Source organism: Microcaecilia unicolor, chromosome 1 (genome assembly GCF_901765095.1).
Source record: "Microcaecilia unicolor chromosome 1, aMicUni1.1, whole genome shotgun sequence".
Lineage (NCBI taxonomy): Eukaryota > Metazoa > Chordata > Amphibia > Gymnophiona > Siphonopidae > Microcaecilia > Microcaecilia unicolor.
Genome location: NC_044031.1, coordinates 595429467 through 595453870, shown reverse-complemented (window position 1 = coordinate 595453870; position 24404 = coordinate 595429467). Strand labels below are relative to the sequence as shown.

General features: G+C 40.8%; 1 protein-coding gene across 4 annotated transcripts in view; it reads left to right on the top strand.

Annotated features, from left to right (window-relative positions):
- Positions 1-24404, top strand: part of ZFAT (zinc finger and AT-hook domain containing) — a 283052-nt gene that overhangs the window by 99663 nt on the left and 158985 nt on the right. For all 4 annotated transcript variants that reach the window (XM_030219458.1, XM_030219474.1, XM_030219449.1 and 1 more), the window contains exon 6: positions 11691-13105. In XM_030219458.1, coding sequence (XP_030075318.1) covers positions 11691-13105 — 1415 coding nt within the window. The remainder of the gene's footprint in view (positions 1-11690; positions 13106-24404) is intronic.

Genomic DNA, 24404 nt, shown 5'->3' with positions numbered 1-24404 from the left:
TCTAACAGGACCAAATAGATGTTGCCCCCATCAGTAGTCCAAAAATGAATTTAAGGTGCATGCTTAGACATAACGTCTAGAATCCCCTCATGTTAACTAGCTATATATAAAACATCCTAAGTTGAAGCTGTTCTGGCACTTTTGACTAAGAGACGGAGTGTGTACATATCTTTGCATGTGGAGGCGCCTCCCGATTGCTTTTTTTTTTCCCGGGTTTAAAGCTAAGTACTCCAGTTATTATCGAAGAGCTTTGCTACCGTTTCAGTCTATTTTCTCTAGATATTGTTATTTTTTCTCCCTTCCGATTTATATTTTGACATTGTTTTGCTCTTACATTGTTGACTATGCTAGCAGTATGGTCCAATGTTTGAATTGTTAATATTTAAAGTACAACCTCTCTGTTTTTTAGTCATGGGCATTGGAACTTGTTTGTGGACATGTTTTTGCAGTTTTTTGTGTCATAGATATCATTATTTATTCGTGACATAGGCCATATACTTAGGATTTTGCAGGAGCTTGATGTTATCGCTGCACCAATGCTTTCCTTAACGGTGGGGCTTGAATTCGTGTAACATGATTTTTCCAGCATGGAATACTAAGATATATTATCCCCATTTTCCTGATAGGATTCTTATACTTCATTTCGCTAAAATAACCATATGTAATAATTAAGATTTTCAATCATCTTATTTGCAAATCCATGGAAGGGTTGTGAGGGTGGCTATGGCTTCCTCAGGTGCAAGTTCGTCTGGCTCATTGTTAAGATATGCATCTATTTTCACAGAAGAAAATCCTGGAGAAGGACCACGATTGACTGGCAAACGTACGTATGAGAATGGAGTGGATATAGCACCGTTCACAGAAGAGAGTGTGTATGAACAACTTGAAAATCTAAAGGTGGACAAAGCCATAGGACCGGACGGGATCCACCCCAGGATGTTGAGGGAGCACAGAGAGGCTCTGGCAGGTCGTCTTAAAGATTTGTTTAATAAATCCTTGGAGACGGGAGAGGTTCCATGGGAGTGGAGAACAGCGGATGTGGTCCCTCTTCACAAAGTGGTGATAGGGAAGAAGCTGGAAACTGCAGGCCGGTAAGCCTCACTTCGGTTATTGGAAAAGTAATGGAAGCGATGCTGAAGGAAAGGATAGTGAATTTCCTGGAAGCCAATAAGTTGCAAGATCCGAGACAACATAGTTTTACCAAGGGTAAATCGTGCCAAATGAATCTCATTGAATTCTTTGACTGGATGACCGGAGAATTGATTCATGGACGTGCTACAGACATAATCTACTTAGATTTCAGCAAAGCTTTTGACACAGTTCCCCACAGGAGGCTCTTAAATAAACTAGACAGGCTGAAGATAGGACCAGATGTGGTGAACTGGTTGACGGACAGATGCCAGAGGGTGGTGGTTAATGGAATTCGATCGGATGAGGGAAAGGTGAGCAGTGGAGTGCCTCAGGGATCGGTGCTGGGGCTGTTTCTTTTCAATATATTTGTGAGTGACATTGCCGAAAGGTTAGAAGGTAAAGTTTGCCTTTTTGCAGATGATACTAAGATTTGCAACAGAGTCGACACCCAGGAGGGAGTGGAAAACGTGAAAAAGGATCTGCAGAAGCTAGAAGAATGGTTTGTTTGGCAATTAGAATTCAATGCGGAGAAATGCAAAGTGATGCACTTAGGGAGTAGAAATCCACGGGAGACGTATATGTTAGGCGGTGAGAGTCTGATATGTACAGACGGGGAGAGGGATCTTGGGGTGATAGTATCTGAGGATCTGAAGACGATGAAACAGTGTGACAAGGCGGTGGCCGTAGCTAGAAGGTTGCTAGGCTGTATAGAGAAAGGTGTGACCAGCAGAAGAAAGGAGGTGTTGATGCCCCTGTATAAGTCGTTGGTGATGCCCCGCCTGGAGTATTGTGTTCAGTTTTGGAGGCTGTATCTTGCTAAGGATGTAAAAAGAATTGAAGCGGTGTAAAGAAAAGCTACAAGCATGGTATGGGATTTGCGTTACGCGACATATGAGGAGAGACTTGCTGACCTGAACATGTATACCCTGGAGGAAAGGAGAAACAGGGGTGATATGATACAGACGTTCAAATATTTGAAAGGTATTAATCTGCAAACAAACCTTTTCCGGAGGTGGGAAGGCGGTAGAACTAGAGGACGTGAAATGAGATTGAAGGGGGGCAGACTCAAGAAAAATGTCAGGAAGTATTTTTTCACGGAGAGAATGGTGGATACTTGGAATGCCCTCCCGCTGGAGGTGGTGGAGATGAAAACGGTAACGAAATTCAAAAATGCATGGGATAAACATAAAGGAATCCTGTTCAGAAGTAATGGTTCCTCAGAAGCTTAGTGGAGATTGGGTGGAAGAGCCGGTAGCGTGAGGCAGGGCTAGTGGGTGAGAGGCGGGGTTAGTGCTGGTCAGACTTCTACGGTCTGTGCCCTGAAATCAAATCAAAGTCAGGTACACACATAAAGTAGCACATATGAGTTTATCTTGTTGGGCATGCTGGATGGACCATGCAGCTCTTTCTCTGCCGTCATCTACTGTGTTACTATGTATTATATATATATTAGTATTGCAAGTTTTGAAACTATATAATGGTCCTTCTTATCCTACCATTTATTCAATGAGATGATTAACATATTTTTAAACTATAAGTGAAGGTTTTTACCCTCATTGGAGCAATTTTGTAAGTATCTACTTTAGCAAGACAAAAAAAACAAAAAGGCACACAACTGCTTACAAAACAGTAGATGAAAAACAACAAAGCAGTGGAATCAAATGTATTTATTGGAACAATACCCGACGTGGCCACGTTTCGCCCTCAGGCTGCGTCAGGGGTATAAACTATTAAAAACAAACAAAACACAAGTATAAAAACATGTATAACCATACATATTAACAATGTCATAAGCATGATTCAACTAATAAAAGGCAATTATATAAAAAAGAGATTCAACATATATAAAACAATCCTTTAAGAGTTCTAAAAAAACATGTATAGACATACATGATATCATCTGTAAAACAAATATTTATAATTATCATTAAAATCATACATCACATAAAATATTTTATCAGAACATCTACAATTACTCATATCACATTTATAACTCTCAATAAAAAATGTTAAGATCATACAATTAGAATCAAAACATTTCAATGAAGAGGGGAAGAAATTTCTTTATACATACCTATCAAAAGTGTATGTAAATATATCATACACACTAGTAGTTCCAAAATCTAGTTCTACACAGATATAAAAACAAAAGATAAAAATATCATCAGACAAGAAGTATATCTAAATGTGCACAAAACCTTTAAAAGACTCTAGACATTCTAGTTTCTCCACTGATATTCTTAACACAAAACCAAAAAACCTCCTTAGAAATAAATAACCAGTCCACATTACTGCTAGAGGCAGGAAGCAGTTCACTAAATAAAAGACTTCTCACAAAAATATAACAACAGAGGAAGCACTGCAAGCACTCAATCTTCAAACAACATCTAGTAGGTCTCCATCAGATCACAGCTAGACTCCCTACATATTCCAAAGATGTGCAAGATGAACAGAAATAAAGCAAACACTTACCCACTTATCTGCTACTTCCAACTAAACTGATATGCATTAGCATTACTAGCTTCTGAGACCCATGACTCATATAGCATCATCATAAGGTTAAAGGTCATCTCCAAGCACATTGCAAGTATCTTAAAGGGCCAGATAGCTATTTTACATTGGAGAGCCAGATTTTAAAATAAACAGTGCTTAATTGTGAAATGTTCATAAAGATTACAAAACTGATGATCTAAATCAATAAAAGCTTACAAATGGGTATAAACACAATGCTTTCAAAACCGAAAACTCTAGGAATAAGTAATGTCCACATTACTGCTAAGGCAGGTAACAGTTCACTGAATGAAAAATTTCTCACAAAAATGTAACAGCAGAGAGAGCACTGCAAGCACTCAATCTTTAAAAACAACATCTAGTACGTTTCAATGAGATCACAACTAGACTCCCTACATATTCCAAAGGTGTGCAAGATCAACAGAGATAAAGCAAACACTTACCCATTTATCTGCTACTTCCAACTGAACTGATATGTATTAGCATTACTAGCTTCTGTGAGACCCATGACTCATATAGCATCATCATGAGGTTAAAGGTCATCTCTAAGCACATTGCAAGTATCTTAAAGGGCCAGATAGATATTTTACATTTGAGAGCCAGGTTTAAAATAAACAGTGTTTAATTGTAAAATGTTCATAAAAATGGTGATCTAAATTAATAAAAGCTTATCTAAACAAATGGCTTTATCATAGAAAAACCGAGTAGTCACTCTCTTGATTTAACCCATATGGTTTCACTGTATTAAATTTAAAAATAAGCCTCTGTTCTGCCTTTAACAGCAATTTGTTGACATCTCCACCTCTCCAATGTGTTTTGATTCTCAATAATACAAGAAATCTCAATTCTTCAAAGGAGTGCATAAAATCATGCATATGTTCTACCAGTGGTTTTTCAAACATCTTGTTTTTTATGGCACTCTTATGTTCTGCAATACGTTTGTTGAATATACGTACTGTTTTACCATTTGTTTAGATAAGCTTTTATTAATTTAGATCACCATTTTTATGAACATTTTACAATGGGTCTCACAGAAGCTAGTAATGCTAATACATATCAGTTCAGTTGGAAGTAGCAGATAAATGGGTAAGTGTTTGCTTTATCTCTGTTGATCTTGCACACCTTTGGAATATGTAGGGAGTCTAGTTGTGATCTCATTGAAACGTACTAGATGTTGTTTTTAAAGATTGAGTGCTTGCAGTGCTCTCTCTGCTGTTACATTTTTGTGAGAAATTTTTCATTCAGTGAACTGTTACCTGCCTTAGCAGTAATGTGGACATTACTTATTCCTAGAGTTTTCGGTTTTGAAAGCATTGTGTTTATACCCATTTGTAAGCTTTTATTGATTTAGATCATCAGTTTTGTAATCTTTATGAACATTTCACAATTAAGCACTGTTTATTTTAAAATCTGGCTCTCCAATGTAAAATAGCTATCTGGCCCTTTAAGATACTTGCAATGTGCTTGGAGATGACCTTTAACCTTATGATGATGCTATATGAGTCATGGGTCTCAGAAGCTAGTAATGCTAATGCATATCAGTTTAGTTGGAAGTAGCAGATAAGTGGGTAAGTGTTTGCTTTATTTCTGTTCATCTTGCACATCTTTGGAATATGTAGGGAGTCTAGCTGTGATCTGATGGAGACCTACTAGATGTTGTTTTGAAGATTGAGTGCTTGCAGTGCTTCCTCTGTTGTTATATTTTTGTGAGAAGTCTTTTATTTAGTGAACTGCTTCCTGCCTCTAGCAGTAATGTGGACTGGTTATTTATTTCTAAGGAGGTTTTTTGGTTTTGTGTTAAGAATATCAGTGGAGAAACTAGAATGTCTAGAGTCTTTTAAAGGTTTTGTGCACATTTAGATATACTTCTTGTCTGATGATATTTTTATCTTTTGTTTTTATATCTGTGTAGAACTAGATTTTGGAACTACTAGTGTGTATGATATATTTACATACACTTTTGATAGGTATGTATAAAGAAATTTCTTCCCCTCTTCATTGAAATGTTTTGATTCTAATTGTATGATCTTAACATTTTTTATTGAGAGTTATAAATGTGATATGAGTAATTGTAGATGTTCTGATAAAATATTTTATGTGATGTATGATTTTAATGATAATTATAAATATTTGTTTTACAGATGATATCATGTATGTCTATACATGTTTTTTTAGAACTCTTAAAGGATTGTTTTATATATGTTGAATCTCTTTTTTATATAATTGCCTTTTATTAGTTGAATCATGCTTATGACATTGTTAATATGTATGGTTATACATGTTTTTATACTTGTGTTTTGTTTGTTTTTAATAGTTTATACCCCTGACGCAGCCTGAGGGCGAAACGTGGCCACGTCGGGTATTGTTCCAATAAATACATTTGATTCCACTGCTTTGTTGTTTTTCATCTACTTTAGCAAGTAAAATGCTCTTCAGTAAGTTCAAAACACTTATAAAGTTACCCTGTCAGTCCCTGTTTACTAAAGTATGCTAAGGTTTTTACCCTAGGACATGATAACTTTAAAGCAGTGTAGAAACCAAAAAGAATCTGACATCTCTTCCCTAATGATATGTTTAGAACCTTATTATAAACTTTAGTATTATCACACTTCAATTATTGCAACGCCATTTATGCTTGCTGTAAGGAATCTTCTTTGAAAAACTGCAAGCAGCTCAAAATACAGCAGCCAGATTAGTTTATAAGGCTACAAGATTCAAAAGTGCAGCCCCTTTGCTTACTGGCTTCCAATCAAAGCCAGAATAACATTCAAACTATGTACTTTTGTTTTCAAAACTCTATATGGCATAACCCCTGATTATATGCAACCTTTAATTGATCTCCCCCTTCACAATGCTCTCCCTGGTTCAGGAGATTATCTAACCCTACACTATCCCAGTTGCAAAAATGTGATCTACAAGTCAATCTGCATGTCACGATTCCATTACCTGTGTACCAAATGGTGGAATTCCCCCCCCCCCCCCCCCCAAAAAAAAAAAATTATCAGATGAGAACCTAATTATTTGATATTCTGGAAATATCTTCAAGCCTCTCTGTTTAAGCAGTTTCTCATAATTGATCATAATTAACTTAAACCCCTAATTATACAATTATTCCAATTTTTCAGTTCCATTGTAATTGTTATTATACATGGATGACTATAAATTGTTACCTTTTTGCATTTAGTATTTGTTTCCATAGTACATATTGTAATACTAAATCTTCATTTACTTTGTTATTACTACTTAATGTATATTGTCCCGTATCACTTTTTGTACTGTTAAATATAATCAGTTGTTAGCCACATTAAACGTGATCTATTGAAATAATATGGGATATAAATGCAAAAAATAAATAAATAACTAAAAGTTATGGTATATTAGGGACAAAACCTCTGTGGTAATTTTGGGAATAGTTCATAGCCCTTTTAGGAAGGTTGCTGTACAGTTAATGCAGAACAAATTTCATAACTGCAATCAATGGTAACACCAAAAAGTGCAGAATGTAATTAGCTAGTCGGTGCCCACCCATTTTTCCATATTTCAGTGCAAATTTCTACACTAAACAGCTTATAGTGAATACACTGTATTATTGCAGTACTGCGTTGTTATCATGTTGTTATTGCCATGTTAAACAGCTAATGCAGTTTAGTAAATAGGAACCTTAAGGCTCATTTTCGAAAGAGATGGACGTCCATCTTCCGATATAAATTGGTACTTGGACGTCCATGTCTCTGAGACATCCAAATCGGTATAATCGAAACCCGATTTTGGACGTCTCTAGCGAAAGTCCGTCGCAAGGACGTCCAAATCTCAAGGGGGTGTATCGGAGTCGTGATGAAGGCAGGACTTGGGCGTTCCTAAGACTTGAACGTCTTTGAGCCATAATGTTAAAAAGCAGAGACGTCCATGATTAGCACTTGGATGTTTTCACCCGGACGTGTTTTTATCATGAATAAGGCAGAAAAAGGTGCCCCAGATGACCACTGGAGGGAATCGGGGATGACCTCCCGTTACTCCCCCCAGTGGTCACTAACCCCCTTCCACCCTCAAAAAACATCATTAAAAATATTACATGCTAGCCTCTATGCCAGCCTCAGATGTCATACTCAGGTCCATGACAGCGCATGCAGGTCCCTGGAGCAGTTTTAGTGGGTGCAGTGCACTTCAGACAGGCGGACCAAGGCCCATACCCCCCTACCTGTTACATTTGTGGAGGAAACAGCGAGCCCTCCAAAACCCACCAGAAACTCTCTGTACCCACCCCGTAAGGTCTATGGTAGTGGTGTACAGTTGGGGGTAGTGGGTTTTGGGGTCTCAGCACACAAGGTAAGGGAGCTGTGTACCTTGGAGCATTTTATGAAGTCCACTACAGGGCCCCCTAGGGAGCCAAATTGCTGTTATGTCAGGGGGACCAGTGCACTAGAAGTGCTGGCTCCTCCCATGTCCAAATGGCTTGCATTTGGACGTTTTTGGTTTTGAAAATTGCCGAACCTCAAAGACGTCCAAATCTAAGGACGTCCTTGGTGTTTTCAAAACGAAAGATGGATGTCCATCTTTTTTCGAAAATATGCTTTTCCCCGCCACCAGATTTGGATGTTTTACAAAGTCGTCCAAATCCCAACTTAGACGTTTCTTTCGAAAATGCCCCGCCATGTGTATTAAGCCAGGGCTGTTTGAATGGGGAGTACACAGTCCTTGAAAGGGGCATGCTATCTAATTGGGAGGGAGTCGGGTAAGAGTTTTAGCCTTGAATGATCCCAGTGCTGGATTCTTGGGCTTGAAGTTGGAAAGAAGAGTGATAATACCCTATTTCCAGTGTAACAGACTAGAGATTTTAAATAATGAGAATGAAGCTGTTGCTAGAGGATGCAACTAAAGATAGCAGAAAACCTGCAGCAACCTGTGGGCTGTGCATCTGTGAATGGAATTGATTTTTGCAGAGACTAATATAAATACCTACAGTATAGCTGAAGCAATAGAGAGGAACTGAGCTGATGAATTAAAGAGGGAAGTTTGCGTGCCACTTCAACAGACTTCAAGAATCTGTCATGAGAGGAAAATGGATTTGAATTTTAGACTTATTTACTTTTTCCAAATATGAGTTCAAGATGAGTTACGAGAAGGTATTCCTAGTTACTACTACTACTACTATTTAGCATTTCTATAGCGCTACAAGGCGTACGCAGCGCTGCACAAACATAGAAGAAAGACAGTCCCTGCTCAAAGAGCTTACAATCTAATAGACAAAAAATAAAGTAATCAAATCAATTAATGTGTACAGGAAGGAGTAGAGGAGGGTAGGTGGAGGCGAGTGGTTACAAGTGGTTACAAGTCAAAAGCAATGTTAAAGAGGTGGGCTTTCAGTCTAGATTTAAAGGTGGCCAAGGATGGGGCAAGACGTAGGGGCTCAGGAAGTTTATTCCAGGAGTAGGGTGCAGCGAGACAGACGTGGGCTTACAATGTAAACTGTACCTGACTTGCCCAAGATCACAAGGAGCACCAATTGTAGAAGCAGGATTAGAACCCCAGCTTACCTGCTTCTCTAACCACAAAGCAGCTATTCCTCTGTTCCATTACAAAAGTTGAATTACAGGTATTACATAGTAACATACATAGTAGATGACGGCAGAAAAAGACCTACACGGTCCATCCAGTCTGCCCAAGATAAACTCATATGTGTATACCTTACCTTGATTTGTACCTGTCTTTTTCAGGGCACAGACCGTATAAGTCTGCCCAGCAGTATTCCCCGCCTCCCAACCACCAGTCCCGTCTCCCATCACCGGCTCTGGCACAGACCGTATAAGTCTGCCCTCCACTATCCACACCTCCCAACCACCAACCCCTCTTCCCCCCACCTGCTCCGCCACCCAATTTTAGCTAAGGTTCTGAGGACCCATTCCTTCTGCACAGGATTCCTTTATGCATATCCCACGCATGTTTGAATTCCGTTACCGTTTTCATCAATAGTATTAATCAATAGTCTGTAAAGTTCAGAATTGAGTGTAATATTTGTGTGTTAGTACCTGCACACCTGTGATATGAATCAATTTAAAGAGGGCCTGTGTCATAGGCCATCTGTCACAACTGCCCATAAGTATTTTGTTAACTACTAAATAAGTTATTCATGGAACAGAAGGCTTGTCTTTTCTGTTCTTCCTCATGCTGATGTCTGTTGAGTAAGAGAAAATGTCAACTAAGTAGGATTTCTTTTCATTAATGAAACATAAATGAAAGCTAAAAAAAAAAAGTGGCCTTAAGTGTTTGTTTTAACAGAATATATAGTTTTTACTATTCATATTATTTACATCCAGTTTCCTTGCAGGGTATCACCTGAGCTGGATGAGTGAGTTCCCATGCAACCCTTAAAGTCCAGCGCCCCCAGATTCCTTAGCCATATTTAGCTTGGCTGAGATTAATCTGTAAATTTACGTCTGTTCCAGAGCAGGTGTAAATAGATTCATGTATCCCATGGGTAACACATTTTGTAAAGTATGTATGTATTTCAGAACTCAACCCCCAGGAACTCCTTCGCTTTTGTCGAGTAGATAGAAGGAGCTGCATTACTATGAGAACCTTTTACTAAGCTTTGGCACTAACGTATTTTTAACGCAGCTTAAAACGGCGTACCATGCAACACGCTCAGGCGTCCTGTGGTAAATGCCAAATGTGGATGCGCAAAATTGTTTTAAACTTTTTTTTTTTTGAGGCATGTGTCTGAGGGTTGGAGAGTGGGCATTCTTGTGCAAATCAGTTAGATTAGGTATATTACCACAGGAATAGTATGAGAGCCCTTACCACCTGCGAAGTGAGTGGCAGTAAGTGCACCCATGCTAATTATTTTTTAATGGCCGCATGCTAATGGCAACATTTACGTATGGCAATTAATATAAGAAATAGGAAAAGAAAAATGTTTACAAATGCAGTAAAAATGGCCTTAATGAGTGGGAACAATCGCATAAGGGCATGATAAGGCTACTTTTTACCACAGCTTAGTAAAAGGACTCCATGTATCTAATTTTTACAAAATGTTTTATAAAATTATTAACAGTGAACATATATCTTTGCCACTAACATAGGTCTGGATGATAAAGTCATGCTACAAACCTTCTTATTAATGCCATCTTTATATGATACTAGTAAAACAGGCCCGTTTCTGACACAAATGAAATGGGCGCTAGCAAGGTTTTCCTCGGAGTGTGTATGTTTGAGAGAGAGAGAGAGAGAGAGAGTGTGAGTGAGAGAGTGAGTGAGAGAGACAGATGGAGTGTGTGTGTGTTTGTGTCAGAGAGAGAGTTTGTGAGAGACAGTGTGTGTGTGAGAGTGAGTGTGTGTGAGAGAGTGTATGTGAGAGACAGAGAGTGAGTGTGTGTGTGTGGGGCTCCAAGTTCCATGACCCCCTCCCTCCCTCTCCTCCCCTCCGAGTTCCAGGCCCCCCTTCCGTCCGAGGTGCAGGCCCCCTCCCTCTCATCTCCCTCTCTCTCCTCCCCTACGAGTTCTTGGCCCGCCCTTCCCTCTGTGTTCCATGCCCGCCTTTCCTCGGAGTGTGTATGTTTGAGAGAGAGTGTGTGGGTGAGAGGTGGAGTGTGTATGTGAGAGTGAATGAGTGAGAGAGAGAGAGAGAGACAGAGTGTGTGTGTTTGTGTCAGAGAGAGACAGAGTGTGTGTGAGAGACAGAATGTGTGTGTGTGTGAGAGAGAAAGTGAAGCCTTCAAGCCTTGAAGCATTTGTGCGTTCTGTAAGGCTCCATCTCCTCAATTGACGACACGTAGTTCCGGAACGTTGCAGGAATGCTTCAAGGCTTGAAGGCTTCACTTTCTCGGCTTCAGAATGTTGGAGGTGCGTTTATTATATAGGATGATATTCTTGTATTTTGTGTTAGTGTATTCTGTCGATTTGGTTTGTCATAAGGTAATGTTGACACAGTTGGGAAAAGGTAAGTAAAAGTAGAAACAAACAGGCATAAACCTCAGCATGTATTGTAAGAGAGTAAATTCTGTTTGTAGTGTTGTTATTATAACAATATTTGCCTTTTATTTTATTTTCAGGTCAAGCTCTACACAGCTAAAAATTTTCACATGTGAATATTGTAATAAGGTTTTCAAATTCAAACACTCCCTTCAGGCTCATTTGAGGATTCATACAAATGAAAAACCATATGAATGTTCTCACTGCAACTATGCCAGTGCCATTAAAGCCAATCTCTGTGTTCATATGCGCAAGCACACTGGGGAGAAATTTACCTGTGACTATTGCTCATTCACCTGTTTGAGCAAAGGTCATCTCAAAGTACATATTGAACGAGTTCACAAGAAAATTAAGCAGCACTGTCGATTCTGCAAAAAGAAATACTCAGATGTTAAAAATCTGATCAAACACATTCAAGAAGCACATGACTTTCAAGACCAAAAAGTAAAGGATATGTTTGATGAGCTTCGTTTGTTGACAAGGGAAGGCAAAAGACAACTGCTTTATGATTGCCACATATGTGAACGCAAGTTCAAAAATGAGCTAGATCGGGACCGACACATGCTGGTTCATGGCAACGAAAGACCCTTTGCTTGTGAGTTGTGTGGCCATGGAGCTACAAAGTATCAGGCTCTTGAACTTCATGTCCGAAAACATCCTTTTGTATATGTTTGCTCTTTGTGTTTGAAGAAGTTTGTCAGTTCAATCCGGCTTCGGACACACTTAAAAGAATTACATGGTAGCTCACAAGAGAGAGTGGTTTTTAACAGTTCTGTCAATAGTAGCTTTTGCCTTCTGGAACCAGGTGGTGATATCCAGCAGGAAGCTCTTGAGGAACTGAAATCACAGACTGGTGTTGAATTGACTTTGAATGATGATCCAGAGCATCCAACTCCTGCAGAAGTGAACTCCAAAACTGATAGCAGCAATCATGATAGTCTCTCAGAAACTCAGACAATTTCTTCTGTTAAACGAGAAAATCATTGTATAGAGAACACAAGAGATACACATCAATTAGCATCCAAAGAACCTGAAGCATCAAACCTTCAGTCACCAGTGGTTTCAGAGAGACTTTCCCAGAAAGATGTTGCCACTGATCATAATGGATCCATTTTGTCTGCAAAACAAACAGACTCGTCCAATAATTTGGAAAGTATGCAGGATGAAGAAGATCTATCTTTGTCTGGATGTACAACTGCTTCTGTAAAGCAAGAAAATGCAAAGGCTAGTAGTGCTTCCGTTTCTTCAGAGGGTGTTCAAACACTTTGGCTTAATGAACTTCAGTCCAGTGTCTCTCCAGACCAAACCAACAAAGGAAACTGTTATGAATCTACAGATTGTCCAGAGTCTAGTCCTTGTAACCATGTATCCAATAACCCTGAAGAAAGTACTGCATTTATGCAGATACTGGATGGTTTAAAAAAGCGGCAACTAAATATTGGCTTATTTGAGAAGATCAGGAAAGTTTATGGAGACCTAGAATGTGAATACTGTGGTAAGATGGTAAAATGAAGTGTGTGCTTTGAAACAAAATGTGCTCAGGTCATGTTTTCATGTGTTAGATCTTCAATTATTATATATTTTTATTTGTACATATGTTTAATTGAACTTATTTTTTTTAGGTATTTTAATATGCCAGAATAAGGGAATATGGACTGCATGTCATCTAATAGGCCCTTTCAATACTGTTTTCTATTATTCTTCTGTTAAAACCAGATTAAGATTGTCCATAGAATGAATGCATAATCTGACGTTAATCTCATGAGGGAATTTGAGGCCCAGTCTCCTCTTTTAAATTTCTTTGCAGTTATGTCATACGCAGATCATCAAGATCTTAAGAGAAAAAAAGGAACCTGGCTTTTATTTCAGTTTGATTTGTGTGTTCCAATTTGTTCTCTTGATTGTGTCATATTTTCTCAGTCTGTTGACTAAACTGAGTAGAACAGGAGTGAAAAGCATGACTACACAGGAAATCAAAATTGGGAAAAACTGAGCAAATGACTGGTCACCTTAATGCTGTTGCCAGGATCTTGTTAAGTTTGAAAATATGAATAGTAGTAAGCCATCATACTGATCCTGTCCTTTTATTGTTAGTAACATCAGAAGTAGTCTTCTGAAAAGCTTTTTTTTAATTTTAAAGATACACTAATAAAAATATTAGATTTGTTAATAGTATGCTTGTCAACAATAAATAAATATTGCTTTGGATTAGGTAGGTAATCTATAGTGGTTACCATGGCCATCCTTGTAGCGTAATGCTTATTGTATTTCTCTTTATTCATAGGGTAAGTTTACCTATCCCCCTTTTTATTTTACCTCTTAGAAGACAATTACTGTACTTAAGCCCTCTCAATGTTTTTGCTTTTGCTATCTGCCATTTTTCAATAAAAGTATAATATTCCATCTTATCAACAATATTTTTTCAAAAAATTGGGGAGATGTCTAGTCTTGGAAGTTTTCCCCATGATTTCTTCTTGGGTAGCTTTTCCCTGTAAAGTACTTTCTCTTTTGTAAGATAAAGTTGTGAAACAAAAATCAAGTGACCAGGGATGACCCCCTTGGGTCAGGCTATACTGCTGTGTCCTAAGGCTGGCCTTGACAAACTTTCTTAGGATCTAGGAGCCAGACTTACAAATGATCACAGTATTTATGCATACCCCTAGTAGCCTTAGCTTCTGTTCTTCGCCTACATACCCATGCACCTGGCAGACTCATCTTCTGGTCATTGTCCATCCCTCCCCCCAGGTAACCTCAGCTTCTGGCCATCACATTCTGCCCTTTTCTCCAGGTAACCCAGCAACTTAAGCCTCTAGCCATTGCCTGCCTGCCTTCCTCCCCCCCCCCAAGGACCCTTAGCCCCATCTTCCTGGCCCAGCATCAGAACCGTTTCCGAGCCTCAATCCCTTTCTCCCACCTGCCTCCTTATCAGCCCAATCCTCTGCTTTAGCCCTCTTCTCTGAGCCTCATCCCTAGCATCAGCCTGCTTTTTCTGCATGCCCTTTTCGAGCCACCTAACACTCCCACCATCTGCCAACATGAACTATCTTCTACCATACTTACCTCTTTAATACCTTCCTCCTCCTCCCATTCCTAGCTCCCCTGTCAGCCCTCAGCCCCCTTCTACCATCCCCTCCTCTTTGTACCTGCCACCTCCTCCCATCCCTAGCCACCTTCTCCCAGCTCCAGCATCAGACCTTTCTGCCAGCACTAATCCCAGCATTATCTGTCCTCTGACCCTCACCTCTGATCCTCCTGCAATGTGGCAGGAGCTTTTGTTCTCACTGCTGTCACTCTATCTCTCCTCAGCTCTGCCCTCTGACACCGTGCAGGAGTTGAAAGCAGAGAGTAAGTACTTCCGTATCGCGTGAGAAACAGAAAGTACTTGTTCTTTGCTTTCTGCTTTCAACTCATGCATAGTGCTGGAGGACAGATCTGCCCTAGGACAGACAGATCAGTGGCAGCAAAAATACTAGTTCCTGCTGATTTGCAGGAGATAAAGAGGTGCCAGCCAGGTTGCAGTAGAAAGCTGATGCTGCTGGCAATTGGCAGTGACATGTTGGAGTGGCCCCCATATGTGTCTTCCCATTGTGCTGCCCCAGTGCTATCCATGTGCTCTGAGCCCTAGGTGACAGGTTGGGTACCTGGGATTTTTCTGAGGACAAGCAGGCCACTGTATTCTCACAGCTGGGTGACATCATCCGACGGAGCCTGTTGCGGACGCTGACTAGTGAGATTGTCAGAACTTTCTAGCAGCGTCCCATTGTGTATGCGCTGATGCCTTCTCGCCCAATGCACGAGCGCGGGTCCCCTCAGTCTTTGTTTTTCCATGGAGCAGTAAGCATGCATCTTAGTGTTCTCCTTACAGTGCATACTTCTCTCTTTCATAGTGCCTTCCCATGCAGGTATTTTTCTCCTTTTATTTCAATTATTTTTCATATTTCTTATTGTATTGTATTTCCTTTTAATTTTAGTAGGTTTTTTTTTTTTTGGCTCTTTAAATTTCCTATCTTTTTCTCAAGTTTCTAGGCCTGTTTAGGCCAGAGTACCAACCTCAATTTGAACACAACTCCCTTTTCTGCTCACAATTAAGAAGTTTAATTTGACTGCAGTTCTTTTCTCAATGTCCCAGAAGACCCCCAGTGGCTTCAAAAGTTATGCCCAATGTAATTGGGTGATTTCTGTGACAGACCTGCAGTCTTGGTGCATCTGACCATGAGCCTAACTCTTGTTCTCTGTGTTTGCAAATGCAGTTGATGACAAAGAGGGCATGGCAGGTCCAGCAGGAGAGATTTTTGGCTCCTTGAAGGCAGGTACATAGTCATCGGCACTGGAAGCATTGATCTTGATGGTTGCCAAGACTTCAGTATCCACTGGGAGTACACTGGCATTGAGAATGTCTCCACCTCTCTTGACATCAGGCACTGAGAGTAGGCCCCGGGACTGGTCATCATCGGACCTGACATCAAAGGCATGTACGGGTTTGATGTCATCCTCATTGGCACCAAAGGACCATGATGCAGAGCATCAGGGGAAGCCCAAGAAGCATAAGTGTCGGTCATCATCAATGTACCATGCGAGGGAGTGCGGCATAGCCTGTACACAAGAAGCGTTGACTCCGGGAGGAGCACTCCCCCTCTTTGGATGAGGTGCCGGTGCACAAATATTTTAAATGGGGAAATGCTCCTTTTACCTTTACTATGAGCATTTTTTTATCCCAAGGCCAGATATATTTCATGTATTAAAAACAGAGGATAGCAGGCCAAATGACAGCTTTCATGGTTAAAACGTGAGGTGAAGGAAGCTATTAGAACTAAAAGAAAATCCTTCAGAAAATAGAAGGATCCGATTGAAAATAATAGGAAACAGCATAAGGAATGGTAAATCAAATACAAAGTGCTGATAAGAAAGGCAACGAGAGACTCTGAAAAGAAGTTTGTGTTGGAGGCAATAACACATAGTAAAAACTTTCTTAGGTATGTTAGAAGCAAGAAACCAGCAAAAGAATCAGTTGGACCGCTAGATGCCAAAGGAGTAAAGGGCACTCAGGGAAGACAAGGGCCATAGCGGAGAGATTAAATTAATTCTTTGCTTCAGTCTTCACCGAGGAAGATGTGGGAGAGATACCAATGTCAGACATGGTATTCCATGCTGACGAGTCAGAGAAACTGAATCAAATCTCTGTAAACCTGCTCCGGATGGTATACATCCTATAGTACTGGTAGATTTGAAAAATGAACTTGCAGAACTAATGTTAGTAATATGTAATTTATCTTTAAAATCAAGCATGGTACCAGAAGATTGGAGGGTGGCTAAAGTAACACTAATTTTTAAAAAGGGTTCCAGAGGTGATCAGTGAAATTATAGAAAAGTGATCCTGACAATTTTGCCAGGCAGAATGGTAGAGACTATTATAAAGAACAAAGCATATACATAAACATAGATTAATGAGACAAAACCAACATGGATTTAGTGAAGGGAAATCTTGCCTCACCAAACATGTGGATAAAGGTGAGCCTGTCGATATTGTCGATATTTTCAAAAACCATTTGACAAAGTACCTCATGAAAGATTCCTCAAGAAATCAGATAGTCATGGGATAGGAAGTTTTGGAGACCATATCTTGCTAAAGACGTAAAAAGACTGGAAGCGGTGCAAAGAAAAGCTACAAAAATGATATGGGATTTGCGTTACCGTACGAGGAGATACTTGCCGACCTGAACATATATATCTTGGAGGAAAGGAGAAACAGGGGTAACATGATAAAGACATTCAAATATTTGAAAGGTATTAATCCGCAAACAAACCTTTTCTGGAGAAGGGAAGGCAGTAGAACTAGAGGACATGAATTGAGGTTGAAGGGGGGCAGACTCAGGGGTAATGTCTGGAAGTATTTTTTTCACAAAGAGGGTGGTGGATATGTGGAATGACCTCCCATGGGAGGTGGTGGAGATGAAAACGGTAATGGAATTCAAACGTGTGTGGGGTAAACATAAAGAAATCCTGTTTAGAAGGAATGGATCCATGGAATCTTAGCGGAGATTAGGTGGTGACGCCGGTAATTGGGAAGCAAAACCGGTGCAGGGTAGATTTCTACGGTCTATGCCCTGATTGTGACTGAATAGATATGGATGGGCTGGAGTATAAATTTTAAGGGCCTTCAACTTAGCTTCAGAACTTAGTACAAGAACAGTAGTGCTTTACAGACTTCTATGGTCTGTGCCCTGAGAAGGCAAGGACAAATCAAACTCGGGTATACATATAAAGTATCACATACCATGTAAAATGAGCTTATCTTGTTGGGCAGACTGGATGGACCATACAGGTCTTTATCTGCTGTCATTTAATATGTTACTATGTTACTATTGTGGATTAAAAACTGGTTAGAAGATCGAAAACAGAGAGTAGTTTTAAATGGTCAGTATTCTCAATGGATAAGTGTAGATAGTGGGATTCCGCAAGGGTCTGTGCAGGAACTGCTGCTTTTTAACATATTTATAAATGATCTATAAAGTGAGGTAGTTAGATTTGCAGATAACACAAAGTTATTCAAAGTTGTTAAATCGCAAGAGGAGTGTGAAAAATTGGAAGAGGACCTTATGAGACTGGGCATTCAAATGGCAGATGATGTTTAATGTGAGCAACTGCAAAGTAATGCATGTGCAAAGAGGATCCCAAACTATAGCAATATGATGCAAGGTTCCACATTAGGAATCACCACCCAGGTACAGGATCTAGGTGTCATCGTTGATGATACTTTGAAACCCTCTGTTCAGTGTGCAACGGTGGTTAAGAAAGTAAATAGAATGTTAGGTATTGTTAGGAAAGGAATTAAAAGCAAAAAATGAGAATGTTATAATGCCTTTGTATCGCTCCATGGTGTGACCACACCTTGAATACTGTGGTCACTGCATCTAAAAAAAGATATAGTGGAATTAGAAAAGGTACAGAGAAGGGTGATGAAAATGATAAAGGGGATGGAACGACTTCCCTATGAGGAAAGGCTAAAGCGGCTAGTCTCTTTAGCTTGGAGAAGAGATGGCTGAGGGGAGATATGAATGAGGTCTATGAAATAATGAGTGGAATAGAATGGATGGGCATTAATCACTTGTTTACTTTTTACAAAAATACTAGGACTAGGGGGCACACATTGAAGCTATTAAGTAGTAAACTTAAAACAAATCAGAGAAAATATTTCTTCATTCAACGTGTAATTAAACTTGGGAATTTGTTGCCAGAGAATGTGGTAAAAGCAGTTAGCAGGGTTTAAAAAGGTTTGGATAAGTTCCTAGAAGAAAATTCCATAAGCCATTATTAACATGGACTTGGGGAAAATCTACTGCTTATTTTTAGGAGAAGCAGCATAAAATGTACTGTTTTGGGATCTTGCCAGGTACCTGTAACCTGGATTTCCCACTGCTGGAAACGGGATGCTGGGCTTGATGGAGCTTCTGTCTGTCCCAGTATGGCAACACTTATGTTCTTTATGTTCTTATGATATTTTCAAACTTTTAGAATTCATGTAGAACTTCTTAGAATTGGATTTTAAGCATGAATTAGTTCAGCCATCCCTTTTAATTAGCTCACAGACCATTTTTAATATTTGTAGTCAATGTGGTGGTGTTTATCAAGAGTGTTTGTGGTTTCTGTCAGCATGTGACCTTTGATCTGCCATGATAAAAAGCAGCATTGTGGAAGAGAAGGCAGATTCCCCACATGAAATGCTGTTTGGATTTGTAGGTATGTAACTTTCAGAACTTTCTCTTTTCAGATTTTTTGAACAATTTGATTTTAGAAAAGAGGAATAATAATCTATATGTTTTTATTACAGTTTGTATGACCAGTAGGTGATATTTTTTGAGGAACACCTCTGTGTATGTGGTTTTTATCCTTGCATCTCCATTTTATCATATTGGCATGTTTTTATATGGCACTGTTTTGAGATTACACTTTTTACTACTTTATCTGTCCATCATCTCTAGTTTTAAAGATTTATATTATTACTAGTAAAAGAAGCCCGTTTCAGAGCAAATGAAACAGGCGCTAGCAAGGTTTTCGTCGCCAACACCCCCCTCCCTCCCTGGCCAACCCCTTCGTTGTTCTGGCATTGCTCCGCCCCAACGTCATGACGTTTGACGTGAGGGCGGGGCCCAGAGCGATTTCCCACCCCCCCGCCTCCCTCCCTGCCAACCCCTTTGTTGTTCTGCCATTGCTCCGCCCTTGAGGGCGGGGCCCGGAGCGATTTCCCACCCACCCCACCTCCCTGCCTCCCTCCCTGCCAACCCCTTCATTGTTCTGCCATTGCTCCGCCCTCGAGGGCGGGGCCCGGAGCGATTTTGGTGGCTTCACCACCACGAACCTTCGAACCTTTTTGAAGGAAGTCAGAGCTTGGCTTCACTGACGTCAGTGTCCTCAGAACGTTGAGGGTGAGTTTTATTATAGTAGATGATTTCTGTTTTTCAGTTATATTAGTATATCTTTGGTATATATTTTTATATGTTAATTATGATTTCTGATAGCATGTTTTTGTATGTTTTTTAACAGTATTCTAAAGCCCCTGACACAGCCCTTGTTAGGGTGAAACATGGCCGTGTTGAATTTTTAAAATACAGTTGCTTTTTATTATTGTGGTGAATAAATTGGACTTTTATTGGACATCCATTTGCGATCTGCTGTTTTTTTGTCATTCGGTCTGGATATTGCAGATCGTCTGCCTATTTGTTTTCTAGGACCTTTGTAGTATCATGCCCAGGAGTCTCCCAGATTTGAGAGGGCTCAACTGCTATACCACTCTGGTGGTTGAATCCACCTTCATACTAGCTAGGGGCTCCACAACTCATGCCTTGGTGCCCCCAGATAGAGAGGCTCAGAGACTAGACTCGTTTGGTAGGAAAGCTTTTCAGGCCTTCATTGCCCACATCCATTCCTAACCAGCCTTTACGTGCAGTCTTTGGTCCACAGTACATTAAATCTTGTGTATTCTCTCCCACAAGAACAGGCTGCAGAGCTTTGCCAGTTGGCCAGCAAGCAGCTGGAGTGTAGAATATATCTGGCCAGGGGCACATACAACGCTTTTCATATAGAGTCCAGAATCTGTGCCATAGATGTAGGGATGTACAGACTCTTATGGCTGTGTGTCTCTGATTTAGATCCAGTAGTTCAGGAGAGATTGGCGGATGTTCCTTGATGGGGTGACAATCTGTTTGGAGATAAGCTAGAAGAAGTTGCAGTCCTCATCAAGAAACATACTAATACCATCCAAACCCTGTCCTGGCAACCTCCAGCTGCAGCCTCCTCTTCTAGGAGGTTTTTGAGTGGGCCTAGGTGACGAAGGCATAGGTTTCCACTGCCTTCTCACTCTGCCCAGCAGCCCCAGCCCCAGAATTCTTGCCCTCATTAGTCCCGCCCTCAGAAGCCCCAGTCTTCTTCCCAGTCAAAGCAGGGGACGAGCTTTTGACTGGCTCCAAGAAGAGTATAGCCATAGTATAAGTAACTGTCCTGGATGGCTTACTGGTAGAGGGAGGCTGAATTTTGACCATCACAGATGGCCCCTTCTAACCTCCAACCGTTGAGTTCTTCAAATAGTCTGTCTTGGTTACGCCCTGCATTGATGTCAAAGACCATCGTTCATCAGCTATTGGTACAAGCAGTTACTTGTAGAAGAAATCTTTGTGCTTCTACAGACCAATGCATTCAAACCTGTACCATGAGGGGAAAAGGAAGGGATTGTATTCCAGGTAAATCCTTGTGCCCAAAAAGACGGGGGGACTTCATTGTATCCTAGACCTAAGGGCTCTGAACAAATTTCTGGTCTAGGAAAAGTTCAGGATGATTTCCGTTGGCATCCTTCTCCCCATGATTCAGGAAAATGATTGGTTATGCTCTCTGGACTTAAAGGATGCCTGTACCCTCATTTTGATACTTCCCAGTCACAGGAAGCATCTCAGATGTCACATAGGGAAATACCACTACCAATATCGTGTTCTGCCATTTGGCATCCCATCAACTCCAAGTGTCTAGTGATTGTAGCAGTGTATTTGCACAGTATGTGTTTCCGTATCTGGATGATTGGCTGGTCAAGAGCACATCGCAGAAGAGAACATCAAAATCAAAGCACCTAAGTATTTGGGTGTTGGAGCTACTAGGGTTTTGTCTTAAGCTATCCCATATCCCACCTTCTCCCAGTTCAGTGACTGGAGTACATAGAAGCCCTGCTCAACAGATTGCAGGCTCAGGCTTTTCTTCCACAAGTGAGAGCAGAGACCTTATCAATACTCACCTTACAAGTCCAAAGCAGCAAGCAGGTCACAGCTCAGCAAATGTTGAGATTGATGGGCCACATGGCCTCAACAGTGCATGTCACTCTCTTGGCGCCTCTCCACTTAGGAGAGAAGCCCAGTGGATTCTAGTTTCCCAGTGGTCTTGGGCATCTGGGAATCTGGTGGATGTCATCCAGATTCCTCCAGAGTTGACTCATGCCCTTTTCTGGTGGACAATTCGGACGAATTTGACTGTGGGACTACCATTCCAAATTCCATCTCCTCACATGCTGCTAACAATGGATGCATCCAACCTAGGATGGGGAGCTCATGTACATGAGTTTTCAGACAGAGGGAATTTGGTCCGCTCAGGAGACAAATCTCCATATCAACCTCCTCGAGCTAAGGGCCATTTTGAACACTCTAAAGCCTTTCAGCGATCGGCTACAGAATCAAATCATCCTCATTCAAACAGATAACCAGGTTTCAGTGTTTTATGTAAACAAGCAGGAGAGTATGGGATCCTACCCTTTGTGTCAGTAAGCAGTGGGAATGTGGCAGTGGGCCATCCTTCATGGAATGCACCAACAGGCCACATGTCTACCAGGAAAGGATAACTGCTCGGTGGACAGGCTGAGCAGGGTTTTGCAATTGCATGAGTGGTCTCTTAACACGGGTGTAACCAGATCTTCCGAGTGTGGGGCACCCCTTCAGTGGATATTTTTGCCACTCATCTCAACAGCAAGATCCCCCCGTTCTGTTCCAGGCTCTGGTCGCATGGCAGACTAGCGTCAGATGCCTTTCTCCCACATTGGGGAAGGGACTTATTTGTGTATTCTTGAATATCTTTCATTGAGATAACTTTGCTGAAACTCAAGCAATACCAGGGAATTATGATCTTAATCGTGCCTTACAGTCCAAGGCAGATCTGGTTTCCTCTTTTTCTGGATTTGTCCTCAGAAGATCCATGAAGATTCGAATGTTTTCCAACCCTCATCATGCAGAACAAGGGATCTTTTCTACATCCCAACCTCCAATCCCTTGTCTTCACAACTTGGATGTTGAGAGCATAGAATTTGAATCCTTAGATTTGCCAGAGGGAATCTTCCCCCATTTTGCTGGCTTCCAGGAAAGACTCTACTAAAAGTGTTCACTCATTTAAGTGGAGAAGGTTTGCTGTCCCTACACAAAAACTGCTTGAATACCTCCTGCACCTTTCTGAGTCTGGCTTGAAAACCAACTCTGTAAGGATTCATCAAAGTGCAATTAGTGCTTATCATCACCATGTAGGAGGTAAGCCCATCTCTGATTAGCCTCTAATTTTTTGCTTCTTGCAAGGTTTGTTATTAACAGAGCCCCTGGTCAAACCTCCAACTGTGTCATGGGATGCTGTCCTCACCCAGTTGATGAAAGCTCCCTTTGAGCTGCTTGGTTTCTGTCATCTGAAGTATTTGACCTGGAAAGTTGTATTTTTGGTGGCAGTCACTTCAGCTCACAGAGTTACTGAACTTCAGGCCCTAGTAGTTGATCCACCTTATACTACATTTCACCACAATAGAGTAGTTCTTTGCACACATCCTAAGTTCCTTCCTAAGGTAATGTCAGAGTTCTTCTTAATCAGTCAGTTGTCCTACCAACATTTTTCTCCAAACCACTGGCCCATCCTGGAGTGGAGAAGTGGTTTGATTCTCGCTGCTGCCTGACAGCCTGCAGTGGGTTGAGATCCTGGGGAACCAGGTTCAATTCCTTCTGTAGCTCCATTCGACCTTGGGCAAGTCTCTTAGCCCTCCATTGCCCTAGGTACAATATATAACTTAGATTGTGAGCCCGTTAGGGACAGTGTAAAGTACCTGTAATAGAAATTGTAAACTGCATAGTTGCCTCAGGAATCACTTGCAGTGCATCAAGTGCTGAAAATAAAATAAATACGAGTGTACTGCGAGCCTTAGCCTTCTATCTAGAACAGACTAAAGCTCTTAGATAGTCCACTCAGATTTTTGTTTATTTTGACCCAAATTGGGTGGGGGTAGCCATCGGCAAATGCACAATTTCTAATTGGGTAGCAGACTGCGTCTTCTTTACTTATGCCCAGGCTGGCCTGATCTAGAGGGTTGTCAAGGCTTATAATGTTGAAGTCATGGTTACATCAGTAATCCACTTAAGGTCAGCCTCCATAGATGAGATTTGCATTGCAAGGCTGCGGCATGGTCATCTGATTCATTACTGCCTTGAGCAGGATACCTGTCATGACAGTCGGTTCAGGCAGGCAGTCCCGAAGAATTTGTTCCATGTCTAGAATCCAACTGCACCTTCCTAGGCCCAGTTTTCTTTAGCTCCAGGCTGCAGCTTCACAACTAATATGCAAATAGTTTCAGGTTAATTATTATGAAAGCTTGATATACTGCCTAATCTGACTAACAGGTCAATGTGGTTTACAAAATTAAAAATCATAAAATGAGGAAAAGAATACCAGTATATTGACTTGCAGGCCGTGACATTTTGAGTCCCTGTTCTAGCCTTGTTTTCGGTGAGCCTGGT